The 22,382-nt window shown below is 35.4% G+C and overlaps 1 protein-coding gene and 1 long non-coding RNA gene across 3 annotated transcripts in view; one reads left to right on the top strand and one right to left on the bottom strand.

The window, feature by feature from the left end:
• Positions 1–4,646: 4,646 nt before the first annotated feature.
• Positions 4,647–13,178, bottom strand: LOC134658283 (luciferin 4-monooxygenase-like). 2 transcript variants are annotated; one of them, XM_063513885.1, is made up of 9 exons: positions 13,012–13,178; positions 10,546–10,753; positions 9,835–10,150; positions 9,528–9,687; positions 8,691–8,836; positions 8,051–8,183; positions 6,914–7,135; positions 5,773–5,943; positions 4,647–4,781 (listed from the first exon to the last, which is right to left on the bottom strand). In XM_063513885.1, the coding sequence occupies exons 1-9, from the start codon at positions 13,132–13,134 to the stop codon at positions 4,665–4,667; spliced, it is 1,596 nt and encodes a 531-aa protein (XP_063369955.1). In that variant the 5' UTR covers positions 13,135–13,178; the 3' UTR covers positions 4,647–4,664. The 2 variants fall into 2 exon arrangements, with proteins under 2 accessions (XP_063369955.1, XP_063369965.1); XM_063513895.1 differs by lacking the exon at positions 13,012–13,178 and adding an exon at positions 11,198–11,383.
• The window catches only part of LOC134658807 (uncharacterized), a 104,519-nt gene continuing 94,715 nt past the window's right edge, over positions 12,579–22,382 (top strand). The window contains exon 1 of the long non-coding RNA XR_010097739.1: positions 12,579–12,728. This is a non-coding gene — a long non-coding RNA (uncharacterized LOC134658807). The remainder of the gene's footprint in view (positions 12,729–22,382) is intronic.

Genomic DNA, 22,382 nt, shown 5'->3' with positions numbered 1-22,382 from the left:
GTTATGTTTTTACACAAAATATTTTAAATTATAGACTAATATGATAAAATATTAGCACACAAAGGAAGAAAAACTTATAATGAACTTTATAAACCGTTTTCTTACACTTTTTACGCTGTTAATTTGACAAAATATCGTTATGAAAATTTCGCTCGGAATATCATAAATCCTCTGAAATGAGTATTTGCTTGGATTATTTGGCACTCACTGTAACACTGAAATCCGGCACACTACAAGACACCATCTTCACTGAATTACTTTATTTAATACTTTTCGTCCTAATCCGTGTATATTTTTCAATTTGAGAATTACCGTGATACGCTCTTGGCCGTCCGCGGCCGTCGTCAAACTCAAAAGTGGATACGTTTTCTCATTGGTAGTCTGACTTTTTCGCACTCATGGGATGTTCATATACGTGATGGCTTCCCTTTCGCACACTTAAGCTGTCTGTCAAGCGCGAACGCGAATTGTATGTCTGTGGGCAAACCCCTAGTTTGGACCTCTGACATTAATATACATAATATTAAGGTCCCGTAGGTTCGTGTTCTTCTATCACTCTCACTGAGCGTAAGCGTGAGCGAGATGGATGTGCGTGCTCGGCACCGCGGGTATCATGTTTTTGAATTTTAATTTGTTGTAAGTTTTAAAAAAACGTTGAGTTGTAGCTTTTGTGCATAAATAGTTATAAATTTATAAAGTGCGTTTAAGACCTATGTTTCTATCGAGCGAAAGTCAAGATTGAAAGGGATCAAACAAATATTTTCTGTTACACAAAATATATAATAGGTACCTTTTATAAATTGTATTTGTAAAAAAAGGGTAATGCGGAGCTTATTATAATTATCTTATCTTATGACACCACTTTAAAGTTTAGATAGAAGGATTTTTTGACAAAGAGCGTCGTGAAAAGACGGAGGCATGGTATTGCAGATTCACGAGTGAAATGGCACATCTGTTACCGGTTCCCTCGCTCCCCTGACTTGTAATAATGGAATTAACGAGCTGGTTATGAACAAACGGCGTCTTCATTTCCAGCAGCCCGTTTATTCGTCCTTTGCCCTATTTCACTGCCACTCCATTTCACTGAATTAAATAATGGACTAGACATTGAGTTCATTTGAAAGGTCTCCTCCACGTCTGCGAAAAGTAAGTGCCGACATTAGTGTTATAGCAATTTACCAGTACCTCTGTAATACAGCATAGGCCGACAACTTGGCTTTGAATTGCTATCGAAAAAGTTGATTCAAAATTCAGGCTCCGTACTTCATCTGCATATAGCTACATAATTTACGCATACCGCGACAAGCTATTCCGTGAAAATGACACGTAATTTGCCAAAACAATTCCGGTTTAATTATGTTTACAGAGAGATATATTAACCAGAAAACAAATCGAATTTACGCTGTCACAGGGACAAAATCCATTCACTAAATAGCCCCATCTCGTATAATGGGAGCGACCCCGTAATCCAATTAATTAGCAGAGAGATGAAACTACACGCTAGTTGCACAATATAGTTCGCCAGGCCGGCCGCCAGCAGCTCCTTGCACCTCAGCTTCTTAGATAGTGTAATGGAGGTGCTCAAAAGTAACATGACCTGTTTCAGGCCACGCTATGATTCCCTTGCGTGTAGGTACTGGCACTCAAAACAAAACTAACAAATTACAATGAAACGAAAGAGCTTGTGTGAAGATATATTAATCTTTATTAAAAAGTTTGCCCTCCTATGTGACAGTAGTATCATACATAGTGTGTACATAAATGTCAATATAAAAAAAAATAGTTGTAGTTAAAGCTGATGCGGATTTCACATATCAATTAACTACTCAGGGCTAATATTGCACCAGCTCGGAATACGTTTTTTATTTTTTGACGTCTTGTCCCACTCTAATGATTTTTTTTCAACTTTAAAATGGGGCTAGTTGAATCAATTTTCAGACTAAAATATCAATAAATCCATATATCAAACATTTTATATTTTTATTAGATAAAACGCATCTTTTCCAACATTCTATATACCTACTACACATGCTTGAATTGTTAACACAGAACGAGTAATAATAGTTTTCTTGTGGTTGGGGCTTTTTGGATCGATGGATTTTGCACTGGTTTTGACTGAATTTTGAACCTTGTGTTGTTTTAACGTGACTAATACTACTAGGTATATATAAGACGCGTTAGATACGCAAGGCATTAGAAACTGTAACCATAAGCCCGCCGGAAAGAAAAGCTAGTAATTAATTATCTTTTATATCAATTGAAACAATCAAATCAATAATATGTATTTAATAATAATGCTTTAGTATGTCTACATACGAATTAAATCAAATGATTGCTAAGGAATTTGGAATAGGAAAATTCTTTACATTAAATTGTCATATAGGCTAGCTAGTTGAGCTTAGTTTCTCTGTTGTTTGAATTATGAATATAAGCCGTCATTAAGAGGTAAAAAAACTTTTTAACCTAATAAGGAAGACTTATGTTTGAGTTGTAGAAGCTTCAGTATTTTCAGTAAGCTCAGCTGAGTTATAGATCGTTTAGCGTAAAACTGTAAATCAGTGTAATCCGGCAAGTGTTCGACAGACGTACCGCGGGCGGCTGTTTGTCGTCGATGTCCTTCAATAAATCACCGACCCTTGTCCGCGAATACACAATGGACAACGAGTCAAAATGTCAGGCAAACCCAACAGATCCTGCGGCGGGTGTATTACACAATAATGCAATGTACACTTGACAGTTCATTGTAAACCAAATTATTCTTGAAAACATGACTGCTGCCTGCATATAAATACCGATTTCTTATATTCGTCCAGCCATACATCATAACAATTTTGCAGGAGCTATCTATCATGCTTGAAAAATGTCAGAGACGTTGTACCAACATTGAATTTATTGAGTTTTGTGCCGGCGTTAAAGTTAATATGGACTATACGCTGTAAATAATTGGTTTTCAAGCGCCACGCTGATTATTTTTAGAAATCAAATCAATATACCTAATTAATCAAATTGTAAATACTTTCTTGGAAGTTAATTTTATTTAATCAATCTAATTTAGTTTTTTGAAAGATTTACTAACACAATATACGGTTTAAACTAAAAGGTATACCGCAATTTGATGGATGGCTTTTCCTAACTAAGAGTGTTTCTAAGTCTTCGGAGTTTTACTTAGTGCTGAAGTACGCGGCTAAACTTTCACTGCACTCAGCGGTTCTTGTGATACCGGATGGAGGTTAATCGATTGTCTTTGTTGAGAATTAAGTGTACCTACCAACGTTGAGAATTTATAGCGTGGTTGGTATATCCGAACTATTATAGGTAGTGCATGATTATGCACAACTTTGTTTTCTATTATTTATTGTAACAGTTTTTGCAACATTAAAACTTGGAACACTGAAAACAGTAGGTAGATATGTACTTTTATTACATAAAATTGCTTACTCATGACATCAGCCAAGCATGCAGCATAGTACAAAGCGTCCAGTATTAAATATTTATAATTTACCAGAAGTTTGAGCCGTTGTAAATTAAGTGGCAGTATTGTGAAGGGAGTTTTACGGCTGCACTAAATTCATAGTCTGCGCTTCACGCTTCATTGGCTCGGAGTGAGCAGAGGGCCTACCGCGAACCACGTTCGACGTGTTGCCTCTCTGTCGCACGTGTAAATTCGTACGTAAGTGTGACAGGGAGGCACCATTTCGAACGTGGTTCGCGGTAGGCCCTCAGACTGCAGTACACGGAATCCATCGGCTGACGTGCCCTTGCACTCCTCATTAATATTGATATCATAATATTGCCATGCACTAGGGGCGCTGTAAAAAAATACTTACCTACTCATACATTTGAATAAAACGTCTAGAATTATTAATTCCAACTGAAGCTACAGTAGCTTCAGTTACTACAGAACTCTTTTGTTAGAATGGACGTTTTACATACAAAAATACTTATTACTAACTAAAATAAAAATTGTTTTCAACTTTTATTTAACAGATGCAGGTACAGGTTAGTTGATTATCTGGCTGTGGTTTCCGAGGATTTTTGCAATAAATGACCGAGAAGACGGGCATAATATTTCAACAACAACGGTTGAATAATACAGACCGAGTAATAAAGTACCTACTGGTTTTCATATACCTAATATTCTTAATAAGACAAAAAATCTAAATAATCTGGCTAATTCCTTAAACTTCAATAAATGGATTTGCTCCAAGCTTTTTCTTTTATCTCAAGAAATAAACGTATTCTAAAATGAAGTCAATCACGATTGTTTAACTTGATTTTCTTTTAAGGGACCTATTACATGCCGCAGGGACCATTTTGGAGCTACGATCTAAATTGCTCTCAGGTAAAACGAGTCAATTTAAATGTTAAAAGATATTCATTAAAAAATTGACATTCAAACGACTGACCTACATTTTGATTTTCTAACTTTCAAATGTGGTAGCCGTGCTGATGATAGAATATGGTATACGATATAGATTTATATGTAAGATTGTGAAGGATCAATTGATAACTCTACTAAAATGTTGACGGTTAATATTGCTTGGATATCAGGTTTCCTAAATTTTATAGGACTACGTTTGCGGCCGTCCCCTTTCCACTTAACAGCAATAAAAACAAAGTAATGATAGTAAAACATTTTTTATTTATTTGTATGTCATTTTATTTTACTCATTATTATTCAGCATTTCTCGTAAACGGCGACGAAGAATTTTTCCTCTCGGGTTTCTGGGTAGTTCCGGAACAAATACAACGCCGCCCCTCAGTTGCATGTACGGCGGTACCTAAATATTAATAACATTAATTTATTAATACCTACTAAAATCACTTCAATAGTTTTAGACATTAATTACTTTGCTCTAATTTTCGTTAAGGCTTGGTAAAACGCATTATACAAACAGTGTGTAAATTCAATATGGGTGAATATTTTAACGGTGGTTAGCTACTTAGGACCTAAGAAGTATATTGAGATAGATTTTGCTTAGAAATACCATGAACATTTTAACCATACAAAATAATTCAGCCCGCAATACACAGATACGGGATACGAGTTTTTTATCTCGTATCTCGTCATGTCATGTCATCCTGTTTCTTAATGTTTGCAGTACATTGCTGCTTGGTAAATTTAAAAAATAATATCTACGGGGTCATAATTAAGTGTAACTTAAAAAAATTTCTTGATTTATGATTACTTACTTACTTGGCTGGCGCGATGATCCAAAACGAGTTTGGCCTCTGAATTTATGATTAGACGGATTAAATTCTAAATCTGGTTTAATTTATATATACAGGGTGCCCGGTAATTAGTGGATAACCTTCTAACCACCGACAGAGCACCTTAGGCTGGTCCAGAAAATGCACTTATAGGCCTAGTAAAAGTTTCGTGGTTTTCGAGATAATCGAACTTTTCTGTCTTTTTTAATTGGAGCTAGCCATTAAAAAAGACAGAAAAGTTCGATTATCTCGAAAACCACGAAACTTTTACTAGACCTACAAGTGCATTTTCTGGACCAGCCTAAGGTGCTCTGTCGGTGGTTAGAAGGTTATCCACTAATTACCGGGCACCCTGTATAGATATATAATGTCATAGCTACACTGATGTATAATTATACTTAAATACATAGAAAATGACATGAATCAGGAACAAAATATTCCTGGAATAAGTACGTAATTATCGCCATGACTCCTCCCTTGAGGCGTTCGCTTCCATGCACAGTCACATGATGAAAGCTACGGGTTCGACTACGATGTCTTCACAGGTATGTAACAGCGAACCTCTGCAGACAAGTAGTCGACGAGCTCCTGCTCGGAGACGCACGCGCCGGGTCGCCTTACTACGAAGGCCGTGGGCTCCTCGCCGATGTCGCCCGCAGGCTTGCCCACGACGCCTGCCTCGCGGACGCCGGGATGCAGCAGCAGGATTGTCTCCAACTCCAAAGGAGCCACCTGAAAGTCGGTAATCGTTGAATACTATATACTTATTTATTTTCAAGTAACTAGTGGCCCATATAGCTATATAATACCTTATAGCTAGTATTTTCTAGGCACATAGACACTATAAAATATAACTTAATACTAAATAAGTTTTTGGTAAAAATTTCATTTTTGGTACAAGCTTTTATCGCTGACTGTACTTTTCTTACGACAGATAACTCATACTCATCGAGACAATTCTAAAAACCCCTAACACAATTAGGTTGCGTTGTTTCATCACAGAGTTCCTATGGCCACCTCCTGTCTCCATCATCAGATCAGTTCAACAGTACCATGTTATTGTATTGTCATCAGAACTACATATAGCTGCCAATTTTCATGACGCTACGATCCTTGGAAGATGGTTAAATTAGTTACCTTAGATTCCACTACCTAGTTACATACAGGTCGACCTAATAAAAGCTTGTTAAAAACACTATTTAGATGAAAGAACGGCATGGATCCGTTTGAATCGTCTGCATTTGAGTCGGATTTGGCTGTTTGCCCCGGAAGATCCGGAACGGGACCGAAAACTACTGTAGGCGGAATAAGTAAAAGCATAGATGAGACTGATAGGTATATATTTTCAAGATCAATCAAGTGGTTATGGAGCTAGAACGCCCAAAAGTAATTTGATGAAGTCTTGCCAACAAGCAAAACTCTGTCTTGTCTGAAATAAAACTATTCAACCGGACTATATCGCGTATATTGAATTTATACTACATCCCGACGTTTCGAACCCTTTACAGCGTTCGTGGTTAACGGGTGACTGAGGAAAAACTACAATGTGCAAAACTACCCAATACGCGATATAATCCGTTTTAATAGTTTTATTTCATGAGTAAGTAACTATCGCTTCTGTCTTGTCTGGTCAACTCGTTTGCAAGATAGTATACGTAGCCATATCGTAGCTGTACAATGTTATCGGCGAACGAAAATATACCTTATTTCCATCATATGACATTATTTCCTTCAGCCTATCGACAATGTAAAAGTATTTGTCTTCGTCGTAGTAACCCAAGTCTCCAGTTAAGAAGAATCCTTGATCATCTAGGTACGTGGATGGATCAATCCCAATGTAACCTTTCATGAACACGGGGCCGCGCAAACATATTTCACCTAGCTGGTTTGGGCCTAAAATCTCGCGCGTTTCTGGATCTACAACCTGTAATAATAAAATATACTTAATTAAACAATAAAGCTCCACATATTATAAGTGGAAGGTACTCACTTCATTTTTGAAGAAAATATTTACGTATATGTAGTATAGGTAATATAACACCAATATTTTTTCCGACCAACTTCACGATGGGTCACCACAACTTTAGTTTCTAATTTGTAGGGGACAAGGGGATTGTCCGACTAGGTATGTATTGAGTTTGCAACCGCAAGATGTGAAGGTTCAGCTTAGTCGAATAATGGGAAGTGGGTCTAATTTAGCTTACAAGATTTTATTACAAACACACAGAAGACAACGGGAAAGGCTAAATAAAAGTTCACCAAGTTCCATTCCACTAAAGGAAGAACGTTCCACCAAGACTTCATTTCTTCATCAATTGAAATATGAATTGGGATAAGTTCGCCTTTGTACTAATGACGAATTTTATTTTTCCTGTTTGTTTCGATTTTTGTACAATAAACTGATTTACTACAACTACTGCAATTGGAAACAGTGTTATCAAATTCGGCGGTTGTAACATGTGCTTCCTGAACACATCATAGAGAGTTTATAATATATGTGTAGAACTGTATGTAAAGTAAAAGTGCATAATAGATATTATTATTAACCCTTTAGTCCGAAGCGGCAACATACTTGCCATCATACTTGAAACAAAAACGCATCTCAACAACAATAATTACGGTTCAAAATCGAATAACTAGAAAGGAATGTCAAATGGTTAAAGGGTTAATTAAAATCCTCATGTGATATTTTTATGAAACTCGCTTTTAGCTCGTATCAAAAACCCACACAATGCACAAACGTATGTACAAACGCATGCAACACTAAGTGATATACCTACATGTTACGCAGGTATGTGCATAAATCATAATTAATGAAAATAAAACAACAATTACTTACTTTCAAAGTTATTCCAGGAGATGCCATACCAACACTTCCAACTTTGGGGCCCTTGGTACCCCAACTCTCTGACGTAAGTTCGCCAGATTCGGTCATACCGTATCCTTGTAGTAAATTCCTTAGCGTCGGAAACCTATTGACAGTAAAATATTAACTTATCTTGAAAAAACATGAAAACCTGGTAGACACCTGCGTCCCTCTTAATCTTAGACACACTACTTAACTCTTTTAAAAATGCTACGCCGATTTAATTAATCAAGAGCATGTCCGACCGGCGCGGCGGTGATTAGCGAAAAATAAGTAGCGTTGAGCGATTTTTTTTCTTCGTGGGCGCGCGCGAATGTTTCCTTTTAGAAAAAGGACTTTCCAGCACCGTGAATCATTAGCGGTCAACAATGAATATACAAATCTTATATTCAGACGTTATCAACACGGACACATATAGTAAGACCTAGTACATTTCTTGCTTGAGAAAAGTACCTAGTACATTTCTTGCGTGAGAAAATGGTCGATCGCTACTTTCGCTTTCGCGCTGTCGGTTAAGGATGTAGCTTTAAAATTGGTTCTGAATTAAATGTTGGTGACATTAAGATACGTAGACATACGGAAAATAACGGTTCAGTAAACTACTCAGAATTACCTTCTTTTGATAGCTTCAATTGTTTTTCCATGCAGCGGAGATGAGCGACAGTAGATAATGTTTAATGAACTTAGATCATATTGATCTACTTGTTCGGCTTTAGACAGGTAACCAACGAGTGACGGTACTAACATGGTGATGTTTACCTAAAATTATAGATAAAATTATATTAATTTTCAATTTGGTATATGCTGCTGCGGGCGGGTACCGAAAATAGTAGTGATGTAGCCTCGGCAAGTGGTTGAACTAAAGTAAAGTCAATGTGAATAAGGGTAAAATTCCATTTCTGACCGCAGCTGCACTACTGGTACTGAACGCGTCGCCGACTGTCAATTTCCATAGTAAAATGAACAGTAGTGGCCCGGACTATCACCTTAAGTTGATTAACTTAAATAAACTGCATACCTACCTAATAATATATTCATGAAAATGAAAGATGTTACAAAGTAATAATAGTTGTAGGCCGCCCTACAACTATTATTACTTTGTAACATCTTTCAGTTTCATGAATATATTATTAGGTAGGTATGCAGTTTATTTAAATAAAATATATTATATGTGGCGTTATATGCTGGAATACTTTTTGAAATAGGTAATACCGGAGACTACGTAGGATTAGGTGTTTTCGCACCTGCATTACCTGTTATAACCCTACACTTAGGGTTTGCACGACGGATCCGAAATGTATGGGAAGATCCGCGGATCCGGATAATTTCATACATTGCGGATCCGGATTGCAAACCCTACCTACACTAAACGCTCCTAGTTACCTGTTGTGCTTATAATAGTTATAATTATTACTGTAGCCATAAGCTTATAATTATATAAATATATTACCTGACATTGCTGAATACTTTTCAAAAGGTTTTCAGGTGTAACATTGTCCACGAAAACTACTCTCCTCCCTAAAGACAGGAACTTGAAAGTCATGAACGTGTCGTAATTATGATACCATTCTCCGTATAGAAAAACAGTTTTTAGGGAATCATCTTCGAAACTGTAAAAATATAATTAAATTCGTTTTTACAACACATCACAACACACCAACCCAAATTATCCCTAAATAATTCAAATTAGAAAACTGTAACCTCATTTGATTCGTATTTACTTGTTTTATTTGTTACTTATGTAAATAATTACTTACTCTTTTGGTAAGCTGTTTAAAATACAATTTAAATGTGTTAGTTGGACTCCCTTCGGCAAGCCAGTCGTGCCAGATGAGTACAGGATTAGAGCGGTATCCGTTTGTCCTTGTACCGTAGCTGGCTCAAAAGTGGTTACATCTGTTTGTTTCGTAAGCAAAGTCTTCAAAGTTATCTCGATATCATCACACTCGTCAAAACAAATATAATGTTCTATAAAATCCAGTGTTTGCAATATGTCTCCATATGTTTTCCAAAATAAGCCAGAACAAATGAAATATTTAGGTCTGGTCAAATTTAGTTTGTGCTTTAAACCAGCTGAAAAAAAACCATTTACTCCTTTATCCAACCATAAAAATGCATTGCCTATGATCCGATGGGGAATTAGCTATTACATCCATTAAGAGGACGCTAACCCATAATTGATCAAGATTCTACATTTCGAACAACTCGCTAGGCTCGTGGTTCAATTTAGAAATGTACGAGGGTAAAACGAACCTTGTTAAATAAAATATATTGTACCTACACCTAAACCTATTGCTGAAGGCTTTTAATCTTATCCAGTTTTTATAATTATAATAAATGAATTCTTATAATATTTTAATAATTATTATTTATCACGGTGCATTATAATAATAAAAAAATGATATTGGTATAGGCCTTAATAAATAATTACCTTACATTAAGACTAGGTACTTAAATGAAATACTGACCTCTTCCACTTTGTAAATCATATGGCGTATAAGCTGCCCCGGTAAAAACAACAGCCAAGGCGGTGGGAATAAACGATACTCGTTTCTCGCTGCCGATACCAACGGTGTGCCCGCTCTTCACTCCCAAGCTTTCTAGAGAGACAGATAGGTTCACAGCATATTGAGTAAGATCCTTGTATGTTATGGCCTCCCCCGAAAGAGCGTTTTCCTAAAGAAAAAAAATAAACTCTAGTCGAAATGTGGTAGCCCAAGTCTAGGCTGCGACGCGGTCAAGTATATAATTATTGTTTTAAAAATATAGTAAAATATATTAAAGGGTTTACTCTGCTGTTTGCCTATAAGAGGATTGTACGGTGCTTTGCCGATACAACATATAACAATGTAATTATTATATTTTATATAGTGTCCCAGGGTGCTATAATTTATTTGAGAATACGTAGGTAGGGTGTCTACCTGTCTACAAAATGTAAGTAACTCTTTAAATTTAAATTAACTTTCATTAACCATTTGCCCGAGTTCTGCGTTTTTATTATTATTTTAAATAAAGTACTAATCAAGTACAAGATAAAAAAAAATGTCTCGGAAGTAAATAAGTAAGATATAGAAGATAAATAGTTGTTTTACTTATTGAGATAACACCAAAAATACTTACCACGGCTACTTCGCTACTTTTGCACGCTTTTTTTAACCGCTCCAACATGTATTTTCCGAAATTCAAGTGCGCCGGTACTTGAACATTTTGATCTCCGTAAACGTAATTGCTGTTATACATTGCGATAAAATAATTATTTTAATTAATTAATAAAACACATACACTCCCCGATTGCAACTGCAGTTGTCAGGATATTATTAAACAATGCTATCGGTGGGTCTTTTATACATTCGTATTATGTCAATATAGATAATGTTATTATGACCGCGGGGTATTTATATTCATTAACAATTTGTTATCTTCCTGTAAGTCAATAAACGTTTAATGGTATTTGTTAATTAATAAAATTATAATCCGTATTCTGTGTAAACAATATTTTGGTCGGGACCTAATTAGGTTTGTAGGAAAGTACGAGGTTACAATAACCTTCTGTTATCAGGTTTAATTTACGTGCATAATATACACAAAAGTGAAGATAATTTTGCATCAGGTGACAGCCAAAATTTTAACTAGGTATGTATTTTATGTAATAAAAATCGAATCTAATATAACGTAATTTCTCGCAGATGTTAAAGGATAGCATTTACTTTATAGCAAAGTTGAAAAATATAGTTTTAATTCTGGTGTAAGTAAATATTTAGGGAACAGGAAGGAAAAATGGGAAAAATCACCGCCTCTGGCGAGATTTAAACGCGCGGATTAAGTAGGTAATATTATACTCACTCACTCTTGTGTAAACAAAAAAAACAGACTGAGTACGTGTCTAAGTATACAGTTCCGAAATAGTTAGATTTTTTTTGAGATTTATCTTATTCTTAAAAGCCACTCTTTATAAAAATGGCACCAAAACTGCATTTCGATATACACGATAGAAGCTTAATTGATTTGACTTTCAGTATAAGACCATGTCTCCTTTTCATATCATAGGCTATGGACTCTTTCATATTCCAGCGTTAGGAAGGAAGATAGAGATTTTCGATTTTTGAGATTGACGGTAGGGTGGGGTTTTCTGATTTTACAATTTGTTAAGTTTTTGTAATTATTTGTTATGATACAAGTAATACAACCTTAACTTACGCTGATTGGTGCGTGAAATGCATAAATAAATCAATATTCTAACAAATCGTAGAATCAAAATACCGACCGAACAAACAAATTTTATTTTAAAGTGAAGAATAACTTAGAGATGTATTTAAAAAAAGCGGCCAAGTGCGAGTCGGACTCGCCCATGAAGGGTTCCGTATTTAGGCGATTTATGACGTATAAAAAAAACTACTTACTAGATCTCGTTCAAACCAATTTTCGGTGGAAGTTTACATGGTAATGTACATCATATATTTTTTTTAGTATTATCATTCTCTTATTTTAGAAGTTACAGGGGGGGGGGGGACACATTTTACCACTTTGGAAGTGTCTCTCGCGCAAACTATTCAGTTTAGAAAAAAATGATATTAGAAACCTCAATATCATTTTTGAAGACCTATCCATAGATACCCCACACGTATGGGTTTGATGAAAAAAAATTTTTTTAGTTTCAGTTCGAAGTATGGGGAACCCCAAAAATTTATTGTTTTTTTTCTATTTTTGTGTGAAAATCTTAATGCGGTTCACAGAATACATCTACTTACCAAGTTTCAACAGTATAGTTCTTATAGTTTCGGAGAAAAGTGGCTGTGACATACGGACGGACAGACAGACGGACAGACGGACAGACGGACAGACAGACAGACAGACAGACAGACAGACAGACGGACATGACGAATCTATAAGGGTTCCGTTTTTTGCCATTTGGCTACGGAACCCTAAAAACTTACCACTGCTACATGCACCCTTTTTGATGCTTCTTTGAGCAGCTCCAAGATGTATTTGCCGAAATTCAAGTGCGCCGGTACCTGAACATTTTGGTCACCGTATACGTATAGACTGTCGTTAAGCATTGTAGACCATTTAATTTAAGAACACTACAACGTTGTCAAAAGTGCAATATAGCAATTGCAGACTCATTCGTTGGACTTTATATCAGTACCATACATCGTAATCGCGAGAGCAACAACGATTTGATAGTACTGAAAGATTATGACAAATAAACAATAACAGAAGTGACACTCCTATCGAGAATCGTTTATATGTACCTATGAGTTCAAAGTGTAGCAGTAGAAAATTTTGGTCATCTATTACGAATAAGTATCAGAATAAAATACTTAAGTACTTTAAGAAGGAAATACTGATATCAAAATTAAATACATTGGTGACTTTATTATTATTCAAGTTGACACGTTGACTAATAGGTAAGCCTTTACATAGTTAAGAGCCAACAGGAGTGGTCATTTCTCCATACAAACGTACTCGACTGTTTCCTCCGTGGGTTTTGAAGCTAGAGCAATGATTTTTTCAACACAGATTATTATTGTCAATATCTGTGTCGGACCGTTTTCTTTTTTTGATATTTTTGTTTTTTAAGGCGCTAGAACCCTTCAAAAATGGCCAAAATTGCCTAATTGACTATGGCGCAATGAGAGGCGTGGTATTCAAAACTGATATCAATTAGCCCAAAAAGCAAAACGGTCCGACACAGATAATTTTATAATCATTTAGATCTCCAAATTTGGTTACGATTGGTTAAGTTTTGGAGGAGGAAACAGTCGAGTACGAAACCTCGATTTTTGAGATTTTTACGCAGGATTTTTCGCCTTGTCCTTATCACACTTGTTTACGGCTCCTGTTTCGTCTTAAGTACGAGTTTTATTGACCTTTTCCAACGAAAACTTCATACCAGATATCAAGCCATCTTAGAGGTTTAGAATGTGTAGGCAGAATATTCCGTTTTTACAAAACAGACATTCTGTTACTTGTGTTCTTTGACAGGCTTGTTTTTGCTCCCGCGATAACGATGTATGCAGTACATATACAGGGTGGATTTTCTTTTTGGGTCAGTGAGGGCAGCTACCAGATCCCGTGCTGTTACGAGAAAACGGTCTAAGAAGACCTTCCCTCGATTTCAAATTAATGAAGATTGGCTTTTACAGATTTTGGAAAAAACATACAGGATGCGACAAAAAGGTCATTTTTCACAAACTTTTTTTTTGATGCCAATCGATCCCATTCCTATTAAGGATCAAAAGCTTGTATGGAACCAAAAAAAAATTTCCGGCTAGAAAAGCCACTAATCGAGGAAAACTTTTCCCATACAATTTGTATGAAAATGAAAACTTTTATTTTTCACATGCTGTTTTTGTATGCCAATCGATTCCATTCCTATCCAGTATCAATAGTTTCCTAGGGGTCAACTTACGGTAATGTACTAAAAAGCCAGAAATTAATAAAAACTTTTTCCATACATTTACTATGGGGAAAATGTGAAATGTTATTCTCAATTTTCTATCTCGCCCATCAGTCCTACAGCAATGTCTTCATACAGTATTATGGTCCTTAAATGTAACAGGACTGATTGGCCAGATAGAAAAATGTGAATTAAATTTCACATGTTCTCCATAGTAAATGTATGGAAAAAGTTTTCTTTAATTTGTGGCTTTTTAGTACATTACCGTAAGTTGACCCCAAAGAAACTATTGATACTGGATAGGAATGGAATGGATTAATTGTAAGAGAATAGTGCCTATATTATGTATATTAAATGGATTGAAGTCTTTATTCCTAGAACTTATCATTGGTCCACGGTAGTCGTACTATCTTATTGTGATTTGATACTTAAAACGTTTTTGCACAATGCTGCCACGTATCAGATAGCATCGATTTATTTAGCCTTTTTATTAGCGCATACGGCCTTATAAAATGGTTTTTATTTTATTTTATCCTTTTTGAAGTCGGTTTATCCTTTTTTAGGGTTTAATTGGTAACTTATATACTTTTGTATGGGACATCTTTCCTATTATAATACAACAAATAACTCATTTAGAAAGTATTATAGTCACACTTGTAATGAAAATAATACGAATAATAAAAGTTGAAGCCGTAAATTGCTAAGTATCGATTGGCCGAGACAGTAAAGGGCACTGCACCGAGATTGTTCCATGTTACCTATTAATGGGAATAGCGGTCTCGGTTCTGTTCGAGTAGCTACTCGTTCACATTGCTAGACGTGAGTGGAGTTGGCAAAATAACTTGCAACGTCACTTGCAGGGTATTTTAGAAGGCCGTAATACGTTAAAGCGAATAATATTTATAAGCATGATATAAACTCATCAGTACTCTTAACTTGAAGGCGGTCGTTTACTTTCTTCTTAACTTAACTAAAGCTAAATAGTTCCAGTTATATTGCTATAAATCGTTTTCAAAGTTGACTAATGCTCCAAGGTTCTTAATTATCAAGGTCAGGAAAGTCCAATTACCACCTACATCTCTAATGTGCGACTCCCGTAGAAGTAACAACTTACATACCAAATTGATAAGTAATCAGTCATTAAACGTAATTGAAAGCTAACCGTTTCATTTCTTTTCATGTTGTACACAACGCATAAAAAATTACGTAATAAATCGTAAGGTATTTTATAACACTCCACCCTTCGTATTGCGATTGTAAATTGACTTTATGATGATAAAAGAAGCAATGCATTTTGAAAATTGCAAACATCTATAAAACCAGAAACACCTCATACTTTAGCAACACTGCAACGCCTATTTACATATGTAGGTATATACTACAGGAGTAAGAAGAAACTCGCCTTCAAAGTTACCCCCATGTACCTTAGATGTGCCTTTTAAGGTAGGGAAGAGTGAGTAAATTGCTGACACATAGGGGAAAACTCAATATAATCTAAGTGATTAGTAAGCAGTTCCATTTTATTTATTACAACATTTTGAACACTCCGAAGCGCTGGTGGCCTAGCGGTAAGAGCGTGCGACTTGCAATCCGGAGGTCGCGGGTTCGAATCCCGGCTCGTACCAATGAGTTTTTCGGAACTTATGTACGAAATATCATTTGATATTTACCAGTCGCTTTTCGGTGAAGGAAAACATCGTGAGGAAACCGGACTAGTCCCAATACGGGCCAAGTTTACCCCTCTGGGTTGGAAGGTCAGATGGCAGTCGCTTTCGTAAAAACTAGTGCCCACGCCAATTACTGGGATTTAGTTGCCAAGCGGACCCCAGGCTCCCATGAGCCGTGGCAAAATGCCGGGACAACGCGAGGAAGAAGATTTTGAACACTCCCCTACATAATCATCATTCATCATTAATTACTCATCGTTTATTACTAGGTCATATATGTAGGTATATAAGGTTGCGCTTACCACAAGATATGACGATAAAGAATTTTACAAAGAAGTTTAGATGTCTTAATTTTTTTTTAATATTAGTTTTTTATCAAGATCTTCCGACGCCGATAAATGGTAAAATGTTTGTGATATGTTTGCACTTTTGCACTCACTTTATAATGTTATGCCATTAGTTGACTACAATGATACCAAAATAGATGAGTAGTATAATATTGGGCATTTTAAACCAGTTTTACTCGCTTCGCTCGTTCACTGGTTTAAAACGCCCAATAGGGGTTTGGTAAACCAATCCTATGACCTAAAATGTCCAATTCTCACTTTGGTCTAGACTTCCCAATCGGGTTTGTTTAACCATCACTCGCTCACTGGTTTAAACTTCCCAATAGGGGTTTGGTAAACCAATCCTATGACCTAGAATGTCTCATAACATGTATGGATTGGAGCGGTTAATTCACATTTTGGTCTAGACTTCCCAATCGGGTTTGTTGAACCATCATGATTAACAGACCATCGAACGGGGAGCGTTTTATTACTTAATTTTCGAACGAGACTCCATTCCAAGTTCCTTTGGTGGATTGGGACTGCGTTTAGGCTGTTCCAGTCTTCCATTTAGATGTTATTGTAGTTCAAAATGTAATACCTCATTATAAAAAAACATTCATAAACAAAGGACGCGTTTGTCTTTAATCCAAATATGAAATTCATTAAGCAACCCCAAACCTTACAGCTCGATATAGTAGCTTCGAACAGTCAGAAACAAAATTCCTACCATGGAAAACTTTTACCAAACACAATCAGAGCCATAATTTGTGGACCTTCTAATTGTGGTAAAACTAATTTAATGATTGGTCTTCTTTTACATGAAGAAGGTTTGCGTTTTCAAAACGTTTATGTATATTCGAAAACTCTGTTTCAGTCCATGTACGTTTATTTAGACCAAGTGTTGTCATTAGTTCCTACAGTAAACTATTTCAAGTATCGTGAAAGTGATGAAGTGCTTAACCCTCAGGAGGCTGCTAATAACTCTATTATCATATTTGACGATGTTGCTTGTGAAAAACAAAACAATATTAGGGATTACTTTTCAATGGGGCGACACAAAAATATTAATAGTCTTTATCTGAATCAAACTTATAGCAAAATACCTAAGCAGTTAATAAGAGATAATGCAAATCTTATTATTTTGTTTAAACAAGACGAAATTAATTTAAAACATGTTTATGATGAACACGTTGGAACCGATATGCAATGGAATCAGTTTCGGGAGATGTGCGCCACTGTATGGGACAAACCTTACAATTACTTAGTAATAAATAAGGACTGTACGAAAGATTCAGGTTGTTATAGGATGGGATTTGATACGTTTATTACTCTAGATTAGTGTATTTAGTGTGTATGATTTTTCATTAACAGTCATTGTTTAATACAATTCCAACGAGGTTGCATTGAAATGAATCAAGAGAAAAAATTAAAGGAAAAGTTACTTCAGTCAGCTGAAGTTGTGAAGAAAAAGGTAAAGTTAATTCGTGATATGAAGACTACTAACGATATGGCATTGGAATCAGTTCTAAAGCCAATAACAGAACCTCTCAATGAAATGGCTAAAAATAATAAAAAATCTACCAAGAATCATTTTGATAAAGATTATAATGGTTATTTTAAGAATGATTACAAAATGGATGACCGTGGATGGAAAAACTCTGCAAAGCGGTTAAAATTTAGTCCTGATAGCAAAATAAGTGACAGTGATAGTAACAACCAAACTGTTATGGATAATTCTGTGGACTTAAAACGTGAAGATATATATGACGAAAGTGATAGCACTTCGAATTGTGGTATTAATAGTGATGAGTCAGATAAATCAAATGAGACCTCTTTTAAGACTTCTGATTCTTTTTCTTCTCCTGCAGACAATGTCGAGGGACAGAACATTTCCGATAATTTTGAAAACATTCCTTTTGGCGTGCGAAAAGAACGTGGTAAAATTATGCTTGGATCTCATGTGGTAACTATTAATAACAAAAGACTTGAAATTAACGGACGTAGTTATAATTTAACCCCTGGCTTGAGTGAATTGTTATTTAAAAAATTACCTGATTTAGAAAATATAACTGATGAAGATAAACGTAATTACAAGTTTCTTCTCTTAGAAACAAACGCTCATAGACGTGATTTTAAGCCTAATAAACCCATAAAGAGTAACAAAGGTAGAAAATATCTGCAAATCATAAGGCCCATGTTTAAATTTTCAAAAGAGCGCTTAACTAGTAATGAGAGCTATACTCAGGGGCAAGGACTCCCGATTATGAAAAAAGTATGCAATGATGTTTCGTATGTTTATTGGGATGATCCAAATGAACTAGTTGATAGGTTAAAATTACTGATCGCATCCCGTGATGCTGGTAATACCGGCTTGGATAACGAAATAATTTCGATAATTGAAGAATTACATGAATCAGGTATACTGAATAATATATAACACGAATTTTATTACATTGTTCAACAGTAGATTTGTAGCTCTCCATAAGAAATTAACAAAATGAATATTGATAAATTCGGCCACCATGTTCACAAACGCTTACGTGTGTCTGAATTTAATGATAAGGCTTTACTTCGCACTGAGAATGGTGATTTTGATTTACAATCCTCACGACTTAAAGGTGTGGCGTCTCCTATATCATCGAGTGATGCAGTAAATAAACAATATGTTGATTTGCTCCTTGATAACCTTTATGACAAGAAAAAACTAGATTCTTTATTAGAAATTATAAATTCACAAATCATACAACTTTCGCGTCAGTTGAAACTAAACTTTTATACAAAAAAGGAGATAGATGATATTGTAACCAGGGTCAGTAATGTCGAAAAAACAAATAGTAAATGAAATTCATAGGTCAGCACGCAAAAATTTCCCCCGTCGTTCTGTCGTTTTGAAGGGTATTGATGATTTATGGCAAGCCGATTTACTTGATTTACAGAACTTTCAAAATGTCAACAAGGGGTATAAATACATTTTGGTTGTTATCGATGCATTTTCAAAGTATGCTTGGTGTGTTCCAGTAAAGTCAAAGACGAAATTAGAAATAAGAAGTGCCTTCGAGCAAATAATTAAAACCACCAAACGAAAGCCTCATCATTTACAGACAGATATGGGGAAAGAGTTTTATAACAACGAATTTAAGCATTATGTAAATTCATTACATATAAACCACTATTCTTCCTTTTCGATTAAAAAAGCGTCCATTGTTGAAAGGCTTATAAAAACGCTGAAGAATAAACTTTATAAATATTTCAGCTTTGTAGGAAATTATAAATGGGTTGGAAAACCTCTAAATGATATAGTAAATACTTATAACCATACATTGCATAGTACAACTAGGTTTAGACCCGTTGATGTTAATTTTGACAACGAATTAGAAGTAAAAGAAATATTTAAAAAATCGCGACCTAGGCTTCAATTTAAACCGAAAAAATTCAATGTAGGAGATACTGTTCGTATAAGTAAGTACAAAGGAAATTTTCATAAGGGTTATACACCTAATTGGTCAACGGAATTATTCACTATAAAACAAGTTAATAATACTCTACCAGTTACGTATCACCTCGAAGACCAACGGAAAAATGCTATTTTAGGTACATTTTATGAACAGGAACTTCAAAAAACTAAATATCCTGATGTTTATCTTATAGAGAAAATCATTAAAAAAAAGGGCAACAAATTATATGTCAAGTGGTTAGGTCTCAGTCATAATGAAAATAGTTGGATTGGGAGGAATGATATTGTCTAGTTGTATTTAAATTATTTTTGGGTTATCGTCTTATCACTATTATATTGGCTATGAAAGGAAGAGGTCTTCTAAATAGCCTCATCAACAACCTACCGTTTGAACTACACTTGCCTGGATACAATTATTGTGGTCCTGGCACTAAATTGCAAGAACGCTTGAGAAGAGGTGACAAAGGAATCAACGGTTTGGATTCTGCATGTATGCAGCACGATATCGCATACGACCAATATTCTAATTTAGCAGATCGTCATATAGCTGACTTGGAACTTTATAAAATGGCCAAACAAAGAATGAAGGACAAAAGTGCAGGGAAAGGAGAAAAACTAGCATCGTGGTTAGTTAGCAAGGTTATGAAATCAAAAATTAAGTCTGGAGCAGGAATAAAATCATTTAAACAATTAGTGTCAAAAATAAGGACCGAAATGAAAAAGTCTAAAAAAGGGAATATTATCAACCGCGCGTATGTCGCTGCCAAAAAAATATTTCCTAATACCGGCCGCATGCGAGTCCCTCGTTTGATACCAATTCCGAAAACTGGTGGCATATTACCGCTGATACCCATATTTGCAGGGTTATCGGCATTGGGTTCATTAGCAGGAGGGGCAGCCGGAATAGCTAAAGCGGTTGGAGACTACAAGGCAGCAAGAAAAGGATTGGCAGAATCAGAACGTCATAACAAAATGATAGAATCCATAGCGCTCGGCAAAGGATTACATATAAAGCCATATAAAAACGGCAAAGGATTATGTTTGAAATCTTCAAAAAACTAAATAATAGGTTACCCAGACGAGCTCTTACTAATATAGATATTATGAACCATTCGTCGCACATACCATTCTTTAGAGGTGTTTTTATGAGAGATTCTTTACCAAAATATCCTAAAGTTAAAGAATGTGCTATAGTTAATTTAGACGAGTCTAAAAATCAAGGAACTCACTGGGTAGCCTACGCAAAAGATGGAAATTATTGTGAATATTTTAATAGCTTTGGCGATATCAAACCACCGTTAGAATTGATAACATATTTGAAAAGGTTTGATATTTCATATAATTATAGGCAGTTCCAACAATTTAATACTGAAAACTGTGGTCATTTATGCATAAAATATTTAAGAAATTTTTGGCAGAGACGTTTAAATTGATGATCTTAATAAAAAAATATCATTTACACGATGTCTTTCACTTTATCCATAACGGGAACCTCTTCTAGCCTAACAACAAATCACTCACCTGCTCTTCAATTGGAAGGTGAATACGAGTGTGGCCTATTATATTTATCTACATTTAATTCGATACCTAACATAGACAGTAGAAATTGCAAATTTTACTATGGTGACGATGACGTAATTGAGATACCCGAAGGCTCCTATGAACTGCAGGATTTAAATGACTATATAAAAAATCATGTTCAAGGATGTACTTTTAAACTGATGTGTAACAATAACACACTGAAAACATCTATATTATGTTCTAAGGAGATACAATTTGGTGGCGTTAACTCTGTAGGTAAAGTATTAGGTTTCGGCAATGAAACTGTTCCAGCGAATATATTAAAAGAGTCTCCATTTCCTGTATCCATTCTATCTACGACTATAGTTCGAGTCGAATGTGACATCATAAGTGGGTCATTTATCAATGGAAAACCTAGCCATATAATTCATGAGTTTGTACCTAATGTGCCTCCTGGGTATAGAATAATAGAAACACCTAAAAACGTTATTTATTTTCCTGTCACACAAAATAGTTTAAGCTCCCTTAAAATCAGATTACTCGATACAAACAATCATTTGGTTAATTTACGCGGAGAGGAGATCCAAATATATTTACATCTTAAGAAAAAATGATTGTCTTCAATAAAATAGCAGTGAACTGTGATAAGCCTATCAGTACTCTTGGTGCTATCAAGAAAAGAAGACCTAAAAGCAGACTCACTAGTGAAAATATATTGTTTCTCAAATCAATCGGCTTACTAAAATGAACATTTTGGATTTAGAAAACTCATTTAGTTATGATAACTCAATCGAAAGTTATGAATACCACTCATACAAACCTTATGTCACGAGTTTTAATTTGAACGATGAAATTCGCATACCAATCAACCAGCAAGACATGTACGTGTTGCCCTCAGCTAGCACACTATACATAGAGGGTACCATTAGCGTGA

The sequence above is a fragment of the Cydia amplana genome, chromosome 2 (assembly GCF_948474715.1).
Source record: "Cydia amplana chromosome 2, ilCydAmpl1.1, whole genome shotgun sequence".
Classification (NCBI taxonomy): domain Eukaryota; kingdom Metazoa; phylum Arthropoda; class Insecta; order Lepidoptera; family Tortricidae; genus Cydia; species Cydia amplana.
The sequence above is the reverse complement of the archived record's forward strand: the minus strand, read 5'-3'. Positions and strand labels throughout refer to the sequence as shown.